At 42.7% G+C, this 18296-nt stretch overlaps 1 protein-coding gene across 1 annotated transcript in view; it reads right to left on the bottom strand.

Moving 5' to 3' along the window:
* Positions 1-9583: 9583 nt before the first annotated feature.
* The window catches only part of CASC3 (CASC3 exon junction complex subunit), a 99081-nt gene continuing 90368 nt past the window's right edge, over positions 9584-18296 (bottom strand). Inside the window, exon 13 of the mRNA XM_082272740.1 lies at positions 9584-9973. Coding sequence (XP_082128866.1) covers positions 9929-9973 — 45 coding nt within the window. The 3' untranslated portion in view covers positions 9584-9928. The remainder of the gene's footprint in view (positions 9974-18296) is intronic.

The following is an 18296-nucleotide window of genomic DNA, read 5'->3' as shown; positions in this document are numbered from 1 at the left end:
TGGCAGCCCCGCGGGAGCACCCAGGAGCTTGTAAACAATTCCAACAGGAAGGGGGGTCCTGGCAGGCGCCCACACCAGACCCAGCCCCCTCCCAAAGTTCAATTGCCCAGTCTCCAGCGGCGTGCTCTACACCCACCCCCATCGCCAGCTCAACGCCCCAGGACGGTATATCTATCCCACAGGGGGGGGGGGGGGGGGGTGTGGACGACCAAGGCCTGCAGAAGACCACCAAGAGAGGGGGCACTGTCTGGAAAGGAGGGGAGCCCAGGGGTCCAACCACCCCAGGGGGGCTCACATCCACCCCAAAACCCTCCATGGGTGGGGTGGGGACAGCTACTTACCACACCAGGAACAGGGTTGGCACCACGCTGGACAGACCACCGCTCCATCGTAATTGTAGGTGCTGTCGGCCAGGAAGAACGCTGTGACTCAGGCCAAAGTCAGATCGTATGCGGCCTCGCAAGATGTTTAACTCTCAGGCCAGCCCCCGTCCAGTGGGGCTATGTCGCAGCCAAGCTAGCGCGGATCTGTGGTCTGCACGTGTTTGCTGGCCAGACTGGGTGGACCCTCTGGATCTAGATTATCCAGTCTGTCACCCAGTCTGGCAATTGATTGTAGATTCTCAGCAGGTACAAAAAAGAGAGGAAAAAATTCCATTGAAAAAGAAAAAAAAAAAAATAGCCAGGACCAGAGATCCCAGCAAGGAACTAGGTCCTTACTCCTGACTAGGTAGGAAAAAAAAAAACTGAGTACCTATAGCAGATGGGTGGAGTATACCCCCTGGGACTGCCACATAGGTGTAGTCAAGTTCTTTTCTGCCTAGTGTCCTACTCCTGTATGGGGCAGTATAACCTGCGTAGTAAAGAAGATGAGGAGCTGTGTCTGTCATAGAAAAGACTACTAGTGTGTACTAGGCTCAACACCGCCTGTAGTCAGCAGCATTATAAATATAAATCAGTCATAGACATTGTTGTAATGGATGACAAGGAAGTGGATGGTTTAGGAAAAGTGAGCTCCAGCACTCAGCAGCATACATCCCCCTCATGAGAAGCATATCACATAGAGAGTAGACCTGGGGCACATTTTGCTAAACTGAAAAAAGAAATGTTGTGGTGCGCACATAGCACACAAGAGTGAAACCTAAGCTTAAACATGCAGAATTCTGGGAAGGGATTCCGAGCAGTGGGTGGTTGTCAGGGCAATGAGGATGCTTTGAGTCCCTGCCCAGAATTCGGCATGGCCTGCATTCTGAAAAGACCCCATCGCCCGAATATCAATTTGTGGTAGCTGCACGGGGGAAAAGTGAAGCCACTGCTGGCTGGATATAAAATGGTCTGCAGCAGTGGTGGAACCCCTAACGACTTATTACAACTAGGGTTTCACAGAAATTCTGCTCTTATCTGTTGAGAATTACATGCAGTTGCTGTTGGTTCAACACTCAATCTTCTAGTCTGTTGGATACTAAGCTGTACCACATGGACAGGGACATTAATGTAAAGGCACACCACATATCACTACACTGGGGAACAGTACTAACAATGGCACACGTTCTGTTACTTTACTCCCACTTAGAATGCATCCATCTTCCTTTCTCCTAGAGAAGCGGTCTTCAAACTGTGGCCCAGGGTCCAGATGCGGCTCTTTGCTTGCTTTTATGCAGCCCTTGGAGCAATATTTCATCCACTGATACCAACAATGGGGCATAATTTGCCCCACTGACACCAATGAAGAGGCAGAATTCCTCAAAATGACACCCAGGATGGGGCACAATTTCTCACACTGACACAAAAGATGGGGCATTACTTTTTCCTACTGACATCAGGACCTTTTCACTCCCAGTGGCCACAGTATGCCCCCTGGACCTTTGTTTAGAAAGACAGCACCATCTTTGTTCACACTATTCAGGGTCCTCATTTGTTTTATATACTAACCACACAAAGACCTTAAACATAGGAGATATGCACTAAAGTTTTGTTTCTATTGTGCATCGCATTTGCCTTGTTGTTCTTCCCATCTGCTATTATGTGCAATTAATGGCTGTCAAAATGAATGTATTACACAGCACTTCTACAGCCACTCCTAATCTGGAGGAATCATTAAGTATTACAGTGTATTGTTTTATTGTATTTACCATTTCATTTATATGTAGAGGCGTATAAGCATTTAAAAAAAAAAAAGAAATCCTATTTACCACTTATTAAGCCTTAGTTAACTCTGGATCAGAGTAATAATCTGTATTGCCACTGATCAATAAAAATCACTCTGATCCATGTTGGAAGCGTTTCACAGAGAAGAGGGAAAAGAGTGCGCTTTCGGATCTCTGCACCAGTTGTGTGGGCAGTGAAAACTCATCATCACATACGGGGAGTAAATAGAGGGAACTGGATTAAACTTACCGTTAATCTTGTTTTCTCAACATCCAACCAAGAGCCTCCTCCACCCACCATAATCAGAATGGGACACACACAGAGAAGTTTAAAAGCCCCATTTCACAATCACCTCAATGTTTTTCCTGTGCCTGTCCGGTGATGTGGCTTTCGTACGGTTAAGCAATTCAGACGTTTATTCACCTTTCCTCTTCCCTTGTCCATTTACAGAACGCCTAATGAATGAATTCTACAGTAACAAAAATTATCTGACCATTTTAAACCCCGGGACAAGAGGCAGCACAGATATATAGATATCTGTGGCTAGCGTGCCGCTTCCATATTAGCAATGCACTAAAATATTAAGCCACATCAACACTAGTTACCCTCAAACAAGTCAATAAACAGCAAAAATAATTAAGGTTTTAGAGGGAATTAACCTCAGTGTCACTTCCAATATGTGAAGTGAGTAAACATATACACAGATGAGCCATAACATTATGACCAAATGGTAAAGTGAATAACATTGACTATTTTGTTCCGGCAACAGCTCTTTTGTTATGTTCCAGTCTGAAGTAATCAGGACCTATCAAAAGTGATCCAATGAAGAAAAACCAGCAAACCGGCGATAGGGTCATGGGCAACCCAGGCTCATCGATTCGCTTGGGGAGCTAAGGCTGGCCTGTGTGGTCTGATCCAATAGAAGAGCGACTGTAGCTCAAATTGCAGGTTCAGATAGAAAGGTATCAGAACACACAGTGCATAGCAGCTGGACCATGGCACAATAATAGAAGGTAATGGTGGCGTGTGCTCCATTTTTTTTTTTTTTCTTGGTGGGGGGAGGCAGCAAACAAACCCCCGAACCCACCTGCCCGCCACTTACCCAATGCAGGTCGGTAGATGGAGGTTTTAGCCAAGGTCCAGGGCGTCACAAGCGATAGGCACACGTTCGGAGCATGCCCCCCCACAGCCTGAAGGAGCACGCATGCTTCGAATGCGTGCCACACATCGCTAGTGACCCCCCGGGAAGTTGGCTCGACCTCCATCTATGCAGGATCCTCGGACCAGCCCCAGAAGTGTTGCTGTCTACCCACACTGCCGAGGGCTCCATCTGGCCTCCCTGATGAGGAACGCCCAGCCGCCTACAGCGGTGCTCATCCACTTGACAAGCATATATATATATATATATATATATATATATACACACATATACATACACACACACACACACACACACACACACACCACGACCTTGTGAGTTAATTTATTATGGCTATTAAAGTTTCATACTGCTACTCTTAGCAGGCGCTGCCTTTCTTCTTGTTAAGCCTGGTACACAGGTCCGCTGATAGGGGGGGGACCACCAGCCCTCTTGTAGGGGGCCCGAGCACACAGGGGGGCCCACACAGAGAGGGGGATTAGTGATGGACAACAATTACATAAATCTGCCTCCAGCACCTGAATCTGATCTGTCCCTCTCCCTGCTATCAGCTTTTATCTGTTGAGAAAGAGACAGTTGTCCCTCACTAATCCCCTCCCTTGTGTGGCCCCCCCTCCCAGCACTTATCTCTGCTCAGGAGTTTATTTGTAAATTGTAACTTTGTTTCTCTCTCTCTGTCTCTCTGATCACTGAGCTCCAACTGCCCAGCCTGTATATTTTTCTCATCTCATCTTTTTTATTTAACATAGTTTTTTTTTTTTAGATTTAGCAGGAATTATCCGAGTTATGTTATATTTGTGTTTGATAATAGTGATTTTGTTGTAATTTTAGCTAAATATATCTTTAATATTTTCTTGGGGGGGCCCTGCCAAGTAGTCTGTACGGGGCCCCGCGATTTCTAACAGCAGCCCTGCTGGTACACACACCTTTTTTTTTTTCCAACCCGAAAAAAACCTGACAGGCTTTGGCTGAAAGCGCTGATCGGGAGTCGGTGAGCTGCTGATTTCCAGCAAAACAACTGGCTTCTGGACATACACATTGGCCAAATGTCGGACGTTTTTTATTGAAGCAGCCAATGTCCCCCGACATTCGACCCGTGTGTACGGGGCCTTAGAGATAGCGATCCTGACAGCTATACTGTATATAGGATGTGCACTCACTGACCTGAATAATGAAGTCCTGCAAGAACTGAAACACAGAGGACTAGTCACTGCCAACTGCAAGCCTGATGCAGGGGGAACACCAGTAATAGAAACTGGGAACTTGCACTGCTTAGCTAACTGATGAGCAGAATGTCCATATACAACCTAACTTCACCAATAGTTGTAGATGACTTTAGAAACTTCCATAAATTCCCAGAGAACACCGGGGTAAAATCAAGAAAACCTGTGCTTAATCAACAGAAGAAACTTTTCTCGATTATGTGCAGTCTTTCGTATCCCATTTTTCTCGTACGAAAACAGTACACATTAAACAAAAATAGTTCTGTTCACGTCCCAGAAAGTTAGACTTTCCAAACTAAAATTTTTGAAGAGACAGAGTCGGACATCGAAAATTGTGTACATGCTATAAGAAAATAGAACGATCAGAAAATTGGAAGAAAAATGAATAATCATGTGTACCCTTTATCCAGCAAGAATCTACCAGTTCTTGTTGGCTGACTATAGAAGCGCTCAGGATTTAATTTAGCTGTTCATAGCAGAACAATCTTCCAAATGAACAGAGCAGAGCTTAACACCCATCAACTCTCCTCGGTACACTAGCAAAGAACTGAAGCATAATAGTAGGCGGGTTTACTATGTGCAGGTCAACAAATATTTTTCTGCCAGTGTCCATTACTCCTGTAGGTGGCAGTATAACGTGACATTCCAAGAAATCATGTGCCTCAATTAATGATGAAGGCAAAAGGTATCCTCACCAGTGATAAAAATTACACAACTCTTAATTGATTATTGGAGAAAACCTCTCCAAACATTTTTATTAACTTATATTTGCATTTCACAAAAAATACAGATTTCGTTTTTTGTTAAAAGAAAAACAACTGCACAGAACAAAATGATAAAAAAAAAAATTATAAAGCCATCACAGTGTGTTTAGGTCAAGAACATTTTTTCAAGACAAAACTAAGCAAGATAAAAACAAAAAATACAATATTTGTTTGCACAGTGGCCTGTAATGCTTTTCAGAGCCACCGGCCATGTATACAAGACACTCCAGCAGGGAAGCAGAGAACACTCATCTAACAAGGCCACACTGACCTAGGGGGTTAAAGTCAATCATTTAACCATTTGTTTTTCTTGATATGGAGAATGGGGTTTGCAGTAGAGAACTGCAAAAACAAAAAAATGTACTTTTTTTAAAATGCCATTTAAAAAAAAAAAAAACTAAAGTATCCATTTTCTTACACACTGACTATATAATAAACTGGAGCAAATAACGGTATAGACTAGTCCACAGTGACCAATCGGGTACTTGTTTCCTTTCTCTAGGCTGCACTAAGTATATAAAAGAGAAATGGATAGGCTGCTGTGTATATCTATGCTTTGCTCTGGGGTTTCCCAACTCTGCACCATCACTATAGTTATCTTAATGTGTTCAGACTTTCTTAGAAAGGCTCCACTGAAAATAACACTAGGCAAACCCCAAAATGTTTAACTGCAATTTAAAATAAAAAAAATTAGAGAACATGTGAAGGCAGGTTCCAGGGCTGTTATTATTCTTGCTGCAACACCAAGGGCCAATTCACAACTGTATGCGGTAATGCTTGCACATTGCATTAAGGCAGCCCATTTACTGACTGGGCTTTCAACGAATGAAATAAAACACCTTCCCCTTTTTTGGCATTCACATCTGCATGTTGTGGTGTGCTATAGTGTGGGTGCTTTTTTTTTTTTTTGTAGTTCACCATAGATGTGCATTGGGGGGCCATTCAGAATGAATGGCAAGGCACAAATAGAGCACACTACCATGTATTCAATTAATACGCATTTAACAAAAGAAAAAAAAAAAAAAAAAAAAAGTAGATTTTAGCACTTTTAAACCAAAATGCATAGATGTAAATCCAGTCTAATATGTCCCATGGCATATCAGGTGTCCTAATACTTTCTATATTTGTGCTTGTTTTAGGTCTGTCACTACCAAGTAGTGGAAGGAGAGCAATGAGGACAGCCCTGGAGCAAGCACCTTCTAACACAAGTTAACAATAGTAGCTCATGACTTTTCTGTCCCAACAGCAGAACTAAATTCCCAGCTCCACCTTTGATGAATTGTGGCGGTTACATCTGCCACCGGCCACTGTCATCTTTTCCATGGGCTACCCCCAGGTGCAGGGTTTTTTAGCCTCCTGATTGGCCAGTGCGGAGTGACATAATCCCGAACATGTGCACGGGAGACAGACATTGCGGCACAGCCAGAGCGTGCCAAGAATGTACAGGGAGCTTTGGATACACAGCTCAAGTATACATTCAAAAGAAGACTGCAAGCAGACAGCAAGTCCAAGTTATCAATGTTGAGAAATAACATGTCTTTTCTGCAATAAAGAACTGCCTGCTCAATTTTTTTTTTTTTCAAAGTTAGGTTTAGTTCTGCTTTAAAGTAAATGAGAGAATTCCTCTCACTTCTTGTCCCATAGCCAAAACAGAAAGTTACAGGAAGCTGCTCTAAAGTTTGGGAATCCCTGGTTGTCACCAGAACTAGTGTCTCTACTGGAATATTTCCACTCTGTTCTTGCGACAGCACAAAATTTGTGATTTTCAGTGATTACAGACAATTAGGGAGGGTGAATGTCCCTAACACAGATTGCATCAAAAAACTGACTAGTGTTCTAATTCCTCTTCACTCTGACCAATACTTAAAGTTTAACAAAAGCAAAACTATTTTTAAAGACCTATGTCAACAGCATAAGTCTGAAAAGCTTCTTAAATTATTCAAAATTTAACAAGTGCATTTAACCTGCAGATGACCACCTTTTGGCCTGCTTAAAGTGGGTTTGCATTCCCATAGACTTTCATGACCAAGATGGTCTAATGCAAGCAAATGCGATCAACAAATTACCTTAAAGTGATGCAGCATGCAGCCAAATATGATGAAAGGTTTTCAATACAGACATTTGTTTTTTTTTTTTAAAGAAATCTAATTCACAGCTTGTTGGTCCCAGCTCTGTTCTCCAATGCTCAAGCACTACCACAAAAGCTTCTATTGGATGGCGAGAGAGCTCAAAGAAGGGAGTGCGTCTGTCAGCTTGTCTTGTAGCAAATAATAGCCAGCATAAGAACCCCACCCCTAATCCTCATCTCAGGGGTTATGTGACTAATCCTCAAAATACACCTTTTTTTAGATGGGCAGGAGAAGAGAAGGTTATAGACTGACCCCTATGCAGGATTATTGATTATCCTGAAAGTAGCCAGACTGCAGCTTCCTTGGAGTGGACAATGCATGTGGTGTTTTTCAACCCTATATGGAACATTTTCCAGGCTGGACGAGTCCATGGAGTAGGGTCCAAATATGAGGTAACAATGCACACTGGCAGAGATCGAGATAGAACTTGTTTCATAGATTTCAATGACCCCCCTTTCTAAAAGTGCCAGCTAAGTCTGGAAACGATCCAAACCATCCATCAATTCTAGGTACAGTCACTTTGGAGCAACATGAGTCTTGCTCACCCTGCAAGATACAGAACAGAAGTAAAAACAGCACATTGGTGGAAGTAAACCTTAACAGGGAATTTTTCCCCCCCCCAAATGGGTAGAACCTCAACAGAACAGCAAAAAGTCTAAAAACGATAATTTCTGTACAAATAATGATCAGAAGAAATCTTTTTTACAGTCTGCTTCTTTTTTTAAGAACCAATTGTGTTTTAGCGCAGCTGTAAAACACAGATCAACGGAAGGACATCTGAAAAACAATTTTCAATGTGTCCTATTCACACTATAGATGCAGAGCATGTATGTCAACAGACGTCAAAATGTATATCAACGGACGTCAGTACATGTTAAAAGGCAACTAAAAAGTATGCATTTTTCATACATTTTAGCGCAAGTCAGTGTGAATTGGCCCTAAATCATACACACAATTTTACAACTTTCAATGAACTTTTGATTTCAAAGATTGCTGAAAGTATCAAGACAACCCAATGCCAACAGCCCTAATTTTTTAGAAAACTATTGCTTGGTAAGTTGCCTTGACTCATTGGGGAAAACTGATAAAAAGTGTTTGAGGCAAAACTTTATCGCAACTGGGGTGCAGCCAATCAGCTTTTAAATGTTCATTTTCTAAGCAGTGTGGAAAAAATGAATAGAAGCTCATTGTTTACTATGGGCAATAGCACCAGCTGAGATAGAACTGATGCTTTTTGTGATTTTCTCCCATTAGATTAAGGTAGCTTTTGGAAGCTGGTTGAAATGATTACAATGCCTAGTGCTTGGCCCGCATCAGTCCAATCAAAAGTGAACTTCAGCATATCATAACAATGAATGAACTGAGTGAATTCTGCAGCAATTTTCTGCACCCAAGCTATTACCCAAATTGGAATATCTTGGTATTGCCATTTAGACTATGTAAATCAGTGGTTTTCAACTCCGGTCCTCAGGACCCACTAACAGGCAAGATTTTAAGTACCACCTCGGGGAGATGCAGACTAGAACACTGCAATCACTGAGCAGCAAAATATATCACCTGTGATGTATTTCAGTGATCTTGCAAACCTGGCCTGTTAGTGGGTCCCGAGGCCTGGAGTTGAGAACCACTGATGTAAATGATAGCATCTGTGGAGCGCATACGTCCCATGAGAGTACCTCTAATAAAGTAGGCCTGTGCTTTGTCCATGCAGGTTTACTTAATAGCCCCTCATATTCATGATCCCTTTGCTCTTCTGTTTATCCACATGAGTGAGGAGAACAGTCCTGTGTAAGGTGTGAATTGCTCTGGTAGGTGCTTACACATGACTAGGGACCACTCACCCCATCCCATTTGCCAATGCTCTGGTGTCTACATTTAAACAAGTGGAGGACAACAAAAGTGACAGTGGGCCTGTTGATTAGCCATTTAGGACCAAGCACTGTCAAATATAGATGGTCTTGTGCTTCCTCATGCCTGTAAGCCCTTAGTTAGAAAGTGTTCTAAAGGTGCAGTGAGGTGGCACTTGAGCATAGTTTGGCAAGAATAACTGCCTGGGTGGGTATGCCATCTGCAGAGACTATTGCTTTTCTCTGAACAGGTAAAGTGACAATGCCTTTATTGAGACGAGCAACTAGTCCTAAACCAGAAATATTTGGTATTTAACTCAAAATACTTAGAGATTTAGTTTGGTAACGAAATACTGTATCCCCCTGCATTTATTTTTTTAATCAGCAGCACTTGTTTCCTACATGGCAAAACTGTACAAATTCAACAAGGAGGCTCACAAAAACAAAATGGCTTCCTGTAACCATTCTGTCATGTAACAATACATAGGAAATGGTCTACCAAAGTACACAGTAATATTGGTTAATGGCGAGACATTTTCTGATGTACGGAAAACTTGCATAAATCCGGATGACCAGAAGGGGTTTCTTTTCATAATAAAAAGACTGGTCTGAAATCCAAGAGATGGAAAGAAGGTGTGGCGTGCCTTGTGAAAGTGGGCTCAGGAACTAGCCTTCTCTTTTGTTGTCTTCAAGTTTCTATTTTCCTAGAAAAAGAAATGTAAAATGTTGAGGATCACAATGACAGCCAAAACAAATATACAGGAACAGTTTTACCGTACTCCGTGAACCACCCACCCCTGCTAACCTATACAGCTGTATAGTGTTCATGTGTTTCTCTCTTTATCTCCATGCAAGTTTTCCTGTTATAGTTGACTTTAAGGCTTAGATCTGCCAGGTTCTCTACTTGTTACATCATTATACATAGAAGGCATCATAGGGGGAATAGATTTACCCTACTGCATAATAAGGAGCCAACTAGTAACGTTAAAGAAAACAAAATTGGGGAATGTGGACGAAAACTTGACATACGAGTAGTAACAGCATACCAGAGGAATGGATCAGTCAGATCGAATGAAAAATTGGATTTTTGTCTTACCGTAAAATCGTTTTCTTTTATGTTCATTGACAGACACAGCTCCAGAATCTTCTTGACCATTGGGTTATTACTGCCCCCTACAGGAGTAGGACACTAGGCAGGAAAAAGCTTTACCACTCCTCTGGGGCAGTTCCAGGGGGTATACACCCACTTCCTGCTATAGGCAATCAATCATTTTAGTTGCAAGCAGTGTCAGAAGAAAAATAACCCAACTAGAGGGGTAGGTGCTGTGTCCATCAATGAACATCAGAGAAAACAATTTTACAGTAAGACAAAAATCAAATTTTTTCTTCTGTTCCATGACGGACACAGTTTCAGAATCATCTTAACCATTGGGACGTCCAAAAGCAATGTTAAACATGAGGGATGGGAAAAAAAACTGCAGAAAAAAATCCCAAAAGACTAAACCTAGCCAACAAGGAAACATGGAGCTCACCTGGAAAAAACAAAAACAAACCTATACCCTCAAAGAGGACTAATCCTCTCAAACAGCAGCCTGCAAAACCTTGCGGCCAAAAGCAGCATCCACAGAAGTGTGCACAGATGATCAAGTGGCCGCCTTGCAAATCTACATCACTGACACCTGACCGGTATGGCTGCCCTCCATGGGGAATAAGAGGGGGGAGGTCCACAGGGGACCAAAACATATTGGGGGGGCAACATATTGGGGGGGGGGGGGACACTGTGTGGGGAGGAGGGGAACCTGGGGGTCTGGCCGTCCCAGGGAGGGTCCCACGTCCACCCCTCCAGGGACTTTGGGGGGGGGGGGGGGGGAAGACTACTTACCATACCATGGAACCGGGTGGGCACCACTCCAGGCAGATCACCTCTCCATCGGAATGGGGGTGCTACGGGCCAGGAGGCACGCTGCAACTCAGGCCTGGACCAGGTCGTATGCATCCTCGCAATGCTAGACCCCTTCCAGTGTGGCTATGTGGCAGCCGGCCTAGCGCGGAGCGGAGGTCTACACGCGCTCACTGGCCAGACTGGGGAGATCGCCAGGATCTAGAAAATCCAGTCCGTCGCCCAGTCCAGCAGTTGATTTTAGTTCTCACTGCAACAGAAAACAACAAAAGAGGAAAAAAAAATCTGTTTAAAAAGGAAAAAAAAAATGCTAGGGCCAGAGATCCCAGCAAGGAACTAGGTCCTTACGCCTGACTAGGCAGAAAAAAACTGAATGCCTATAGCAGGAAGTGGGAGTATACCCCCTAGGACTGCCCCACAGGCGTGGTAAAGCTTTTTCCTGCCTTGTGTCCTGCTCCTGTAGGGGGCAGCATAACCCAATAACAGGGAAGATGATTCTGGAGCTGTGTTCGTCAATTAACGAGAGAAGAGAAAACGGAATTTTTGTAAAATCTTACCTGTAAAATTCCTTTCTCTGAGTCCTCCGACAGTCGCCGCCTCTTCATATTCGTCACATATGGGGTATTAGACTTTGCTCCGAAGGAGTAGCTAGGCAACAGAATATGTTAACATTAAAGCTTTTAACATATCCCACCCTCAAGGGGTGGTCCCCTCAGTCAATACCCTCCTACTTCCTGCAACCATATCTCAGTTTTAGTGGAATAGCAGTAGAGTATACAACCAAACCCCAAAAGAGGGTCGGGGGCGGCGACTGTCGGAGGACTCAGAGAAAGGAATTTTACAGGTAAGATTTTACAAAAATTCCGTTTTCTCTTACGTCCTCCGACAGTCGCCGCCTCTTCATATTCGTCACATATGGGGACGTCCCAAAGCAGTGCAAACATGAGGGGTGGGAAACGCATCCGCGCCGAAAAGGCAACGCAGTCTCCACATCAAAGAAAGGAACCTTACCAAAGGAAGGAAACCAGCTGGGCAACAGGAAAAACAAGTGCTCAACAGGAGCAACAACCCAGGAAAAGACAAATAACCAGGGGATACAAAACTTATCCCAACAGCCAGAGGTCCCCAACAAGGGACCCTAGGGAATTGCCGCACTAAGAACCTTGCGGCCAAAGGAAGCATCCGCCGATGCCTGAACATCTACTTTGTAGAATTTTGTGAAAGTGTGCACGGTCGACCAAGTCGCCGCCTTACACACCTGGGCTACAGAAGCCCCATGACGACAGGCCCAAGACGTACTCAGAGATCGAGTAGAGTGCGCCGTCACAGGCACAGGGGGAACCTTCCCCTGCAAGGCATAGGCCTGTTCAATGGTCTAAACAAACATAAAAAACTGGCGCAACAGGACTCAAAAATGAACCTCAATAACCTCCTAGGAAAATATTAATGGGAAGATGCACGGACCTGGATGTTGTGTGGCAAAGTCCAAAAAGTCCATAAAAAGCACCGGTCTGTGCACTCCAGAAGGCTGCTGATTCTCAAGACGAGAAGGAACTTGCAATATACTGGAAGATAAGAACAGCGCCACTCTAAGTGCAGTAAAACCAATACTTTATTTGACATATAATAATGCTGGGTACTCACAAGATAAAACGTTTAAAAAGCATGGTAAACGTATGTAGAAAGATCCATTAATCCAGTGCCTGGGCAAGGAGGGGCTGATGTGCTCCAAATAGATCCGTCCGACTGCGGGAGTGAGCAGTATCCGGACCTCGAGGACACCTGCAACGCCTCCGGCGGCGGACTTCCGGGTTGGGCGTAGAGCGTGGGCGTGATGACGTAGGCGACGCGTTGTCGGAGCATGCGCTCCTTCCTCAGGCCTATGAACCCGCCATCTTGGAGAAGGGCATTATATAGGGGAGGAATGCTCGACTGCCGCAGGGTCCTAAGAGGAGTCCTGTGCGGCAAATACCCACACTGAGGACACATGGACGGCAGTTCTAACCTAAGAGCTAAGCGGATATGGTAGAATGTATGCACACAGGGTATACATCAATAGATAAACGTGGTCATATAATACAAACTATAGAATTTACTAAAAGAAGGAAATAGACATGATGAATAAAAACCTAATAGTAGGAAATATTGTATCTGGTACCGATCCTGATGGTAGCAACAAATAATAATTAATTAATGATGAATAATAAATATAATGATAAAAAAAAAAAAAAAAAATTATATAATTATGAAATAATAATAATTAAATGAAAATTAAAAAATTAAATGAAAAAATACTAATTAATAAAAATGAAATAAATAAAATAAACTAACAAACTAAATGAAACCTGATGGAATAACTTTGAATGGATGGAGCTAGTGACAATTTAGATAAAAAGAAGGGGAGTAGTAGACTATAGCATACACTCTCGCAACCTACTTTTAGATGTGAAGAAGGGGAACTGTGTGCACATGCAAACAGTGTCGCAACCTTCATTCACTATCAAGTTTAAAATACCAACTGGACTTGTATAAAAACTATCATATACCGCCTAGAAAAATACACATACATATATGTATATATGCACATATATATATAAAGGCATGATAGTAAAATGGTAAAACATATGGGTTGTGAATTATAAATGGAAGTTGAAATAAAAATAAATAAAATGGTAATATTAAAAACTTCTGATATTAAAAAAGGAGTGATAGGTGGTGTCCAATTCAAGAAAAACTAAATATATCATAGCACATGTAACAGAGGATCATCTCTCTCCCACTCTCCGTTAGCGTGACCCTATTCTTCCACATGGCTGGTCAAACCCCAATGGGTCAGGAGCCTCATACCAGGGAGTTGGTCTCTACTTCCTCGTTAAGGCCCCCAGGTGCTAAAGTATCTAATGTATATATCCAAAACGCTTCTCTTTGGCACAGCTGTTTGAAGCGTTGAGCTGCTGAAGGCATGGCGGGTATGGATTCTAAAACCCAGACTCGTAACCCTAAAGAGGAATGATCATGGTGGATCAAAAAATGGCGGGGAACACTGTGCTTGTCATTACCTCCTTCCACAAACCTACGGTGCTCACCAAACCTCATCCTTAGTGTGCGAATAGTCCTGCCAACATAAAACAAGCCACAAGGGCATGTTAAACAGTACACCACAAACTCTGTGGAGCAATTGAAGAATTTTTTGACAGGATAGGTTTTTCCTTTTATGTTGTACTCTTTCTGCCCATGGGTCACATGTTTACATGTCAGACATAGTTTTTTCCGACACTGAAACATGCCCACTAATGGAATCATGTTTAGATGGAATTTTAAGGGGATACTTTTAAGTTTGCTCGGTGCCACCAAACTCTTAATATTTCTGGCTCTTCTGTACGTGATTTGGGGCCTAGGGGGCAAGCTACTCCTCAGATGTGGGTCTTCCAAAAGAATAGGCCAATGTTTCACAATCAGTTTTTCCATCTTCCTAAACTGGTTGTGAAACTGTGTAACAAAACGTGGACCTTGGGATTGTGTGTCCAATTTATTTGTTTTCTTTGCCAAGGGGCCTTTTAGATATAAATTTTGTGCAGTGTCCACCAAGGTTTCGGGAAAGGATTTTTCAATAAATTTAGTTTTCAGATGTCCACTCTGTTCCAAATAATCTTCTTTATTTGTGCAATTTCTCCTCAACCTACAGTACTGGCTCTTCGGAATGTTTTGAATCCACCTGGGGTGGTGACAGCTGTTAAAATGGAGGAACGAGTTCCCCCGCTGTCGGCTTAGTATAATTTTTGGCTTCAATCCTTCCTCCTCTGTGGTACAACAATAGCATCCCCAATTGGATGCTATTGGTCTACAGTTGCTGGAAGAACTATATATCAGTGATGAGGATGAGGATTTGGTGTTGTTCACCCAGCACCCATCCACATCCCCGCCTGTTAAACACACGGGCCTATGCCCAAAATCCAATTTTAATCCAGTTAAATCCAAGGGGCCCTATGTGCAGACTTTTTATCAGGTTGTATTTAGCGAGATGAAAAACATGTGTCATGCCAACAATCATAAACATCAAAAGTTTTCTGGGTTCAATAATTTCAATTTGACTCCCAGTGAAAGGAAAGCCCTCACAGATTTGTCTAAGGACTATAATTTGGTCATCAGAACAGCCGATAAAGGGGGAGGCATTGTCATCCAAGACAAAGATGATTACCTTAGGGAAGCCCAGCGTCTATTATCAGACAGTTCTACTTATTGTAAACTGAGCTGTGACCCCCTGCCAGGCTACACCTTGGAGGCCAAATCATTATTGGATAAGGCTAAAGAAGAGGGAATTATTAACAAAACAGAATATGCATTTTTTCTTAGAGATTTCTATGCATTGCCCTATTTCTATCATATTCCCAAGGTCCATAAAGATCCAACCAATCCACCTGGGAGGCCTATTGTGGCATCAATGGAAAGTGTTACCAATTCCTTCTCCCTGTATGTGGATCAGTTTCTCCAGCCTTTGGCACAGGACTTGCCCTCATACATACGGGATGGAGTACATCTTCTAGAACTCCTGGCACCCTACCATTGGGAACCCACTTATATGTGGGCATCTTTGGATGTTAACTCCTTGTATACTAGTATCCCCCATTCGGTTGGCCTTCAAGCAGTCTCCCTCTCCTTGCACAACAGTTCCAATATTAATCCAGGACAGGCCCAGTTTATTTTGGATGCCACATGTTTTTGTCTCAAACATAATTATTTCGAATTTGAAGGGTCCTTTTACCTACAGATCAATGGCACGGCGATGGGGGCAAATTTTGCCCCCAGCTACGCCAACTTGACAATGGGTATGTGGGAATCCCACTATGTCTTCAAAAATAACCCCTTTGCCTCCCACTTGATATTTTATGGGAGGTACATCGATGACATTGTAGTGATTTGGGATGGCCCACAGTCAACTTTCTTAGATTTTGTCCAACATTGCAATGCCAATCCATACAATCTGTCCTTCACCTCGGTTTCTAGCCCATCGGAATTGGCCTTCCTTGATCTGTTGTTGTACCACAGAGAAGGAAGGATTGAAGCCAAAAATTATACTAAGCCGACAGCGGGGAACTCGTTCCTCCATTTTAACAGCTGTCACCACCCCAGGTGGATTCAAAACATTCCGAAGAGCCAGTACTGTAGGTTGAGGAGAAATTGCACAAATAAAGAAGATTATTTGGAACAGAGTGGACATCTGAAAACTAAATTTATTGAAAAATCCTTTCCCGAAACCTTGGTGGACACTGCACAAAATTTATATCTAAAAGGCCCCTTGGCAAAGAAAACAAATAAATTGGACACACAATCCCAAGGTCCACGTTTTGTTACACAGTTTCACAACCAGTTTAGGAAGATGGAAAAACTGATTGTGAAACATTGGCCTATTCTTTTGGAAGACCCACATCTGAGGAGTAGCTTGCCCCCTAGGCCCCAAATCACGTACAGAAGAGCCAGAAATATTAAGAGTTTGGTGGCACCGAGCAAACTTAAAAGTATCCCCTTAAAATTCCATCTAAACATGATTCCATTAGTGGGCATGTTTCAGTGTCGGAAAAAACTATGTCTGACATGTAAACATGTGACCCATGGGCAGAAAGAGTACAACATAAAAGGAAAAACCTATCCTGTCAAAAAATTCTTCAATTGCTCCACAGAGTTTGTGGTGTACTGTTTAACATGCCCTTGTGGCTTGTTTTATGTTGGCAGGACTATTCGCACACTAAGGATGAGGTTTGGTGAGCACCGTAGGTTTGTGGAAGGAGGTAATGACAAGCACAGTGTTCCCCGCCATTTTTTGATCCACCATGATCATTCCTCTTTAGGGTTACGAGTCTGGGTTTTAGAATCCATACCCGCCATGCCTTCAGCAGCTCAACGCTTCAAACAGCTGTGCCAAAGAGAAGCGTTTTGGATATATACATTAGATACTTTAGCACCTGGGGGCCTTAACGAGGAAGTAGAGACCAACTCCCTGGTATGAGGCTCCTGACCCATTGGGGTTTGACCAGCCATGTGGAAGAATAGGGTCACGCTAACGGAGAGTGGGAGAGAGATGATCCTCTGTTACATGTGCTATGATATATTTAGTTTTTCTTGAATTGGACACCACCTATCACTCCTTTTTTAATATCAGAAGTTTTTAATATTACCATTTTATTTATTTTTATTTCAACTTCCATTTATAATTCACAACCCATATGTTTTACCATTTTACTATCATGCCTTTATATATATATATATGTGTATATGTGCATATATACATATATGTATGTGTATTTTTCTAGGCGGTATATGATAGTTTTTATACAAGTCCAGTTGGTATTTTAAACTTGATAGTGAATGAAGGTTGCGACACTGTTTGCATGTGCACACAGTTCCCCTTCTTCACATCTAAAAGTAGGTTGCGAGAGTGTATGCTATAGTCTACTACTCCCCTTCTTTTTATCTAAATTGTCACTAGCTCCATCCATTCAAAGTTATTCCATCAGGTTTCATTTAGTTTGTTAGTTTATTTTATTTATTTCATTTTTATTAATTAGTATTTTTTCATTTAATTTTTTAATTTTCATTTAATTATTATTATTTCATAATTATATAATTTTTTTTTTTTTTTTATCATTATATTTATTATTCATCATTAATTATTATTTGTTGCTACCATCAGGATCGGTACCAGATACAATATTTCCTACTATTAGGTTTTTATTCATCATGTCTATTTCCTTCTTTTAGTAAATTCTATAGTTTGTATTATATGACCACGTTTATCTATTGATGTATACCCTGTGTGCATACATTCTACCATATCCGCTTAGCTCTTAGGTTAGAACTGCCGTCCATGTGTCCTCAGTGTGGGTATTTGCCGCACAGGACTCCTCTTAGGACCCTGCGGCAGTCGAGCATTCCTCCCCTATATAATGCCCTTCTCCAAGATGGCGGGTTCATAGGCCTGAGGAAGGAGCGCATGCTCCGACAACGCGTCGCCTACGTCATCACGCCCACGCTCTACGCCCAACCCGGAAGTCCGCCGCCGGAGGCGTTGCAGGTGTCCTCGAGGTCCGGATACTGCTCACTCCCGCAGTCGGACGGATCTATTTGGAGCA

The sequence above is a fragment of the Pelophylax lessonae genome (assembly GCF_965119305.1).
Source record: "Pelophylax lessonae genome assembly, chromosome: 11".
In the NCBI taxonomy this organism is placed as follows: domain Eukaryota; kingdom Metazoa; phylum Chordata; class Amphibia; order Anura; family Ranidae; genus Pelophylax; species Pelophylax lessonae.
The sequence above is the reverse complement of the archived record's forward strand: the minus strand, read 5'-3'. Positions and strand labels throughout refer to the sequence as shown.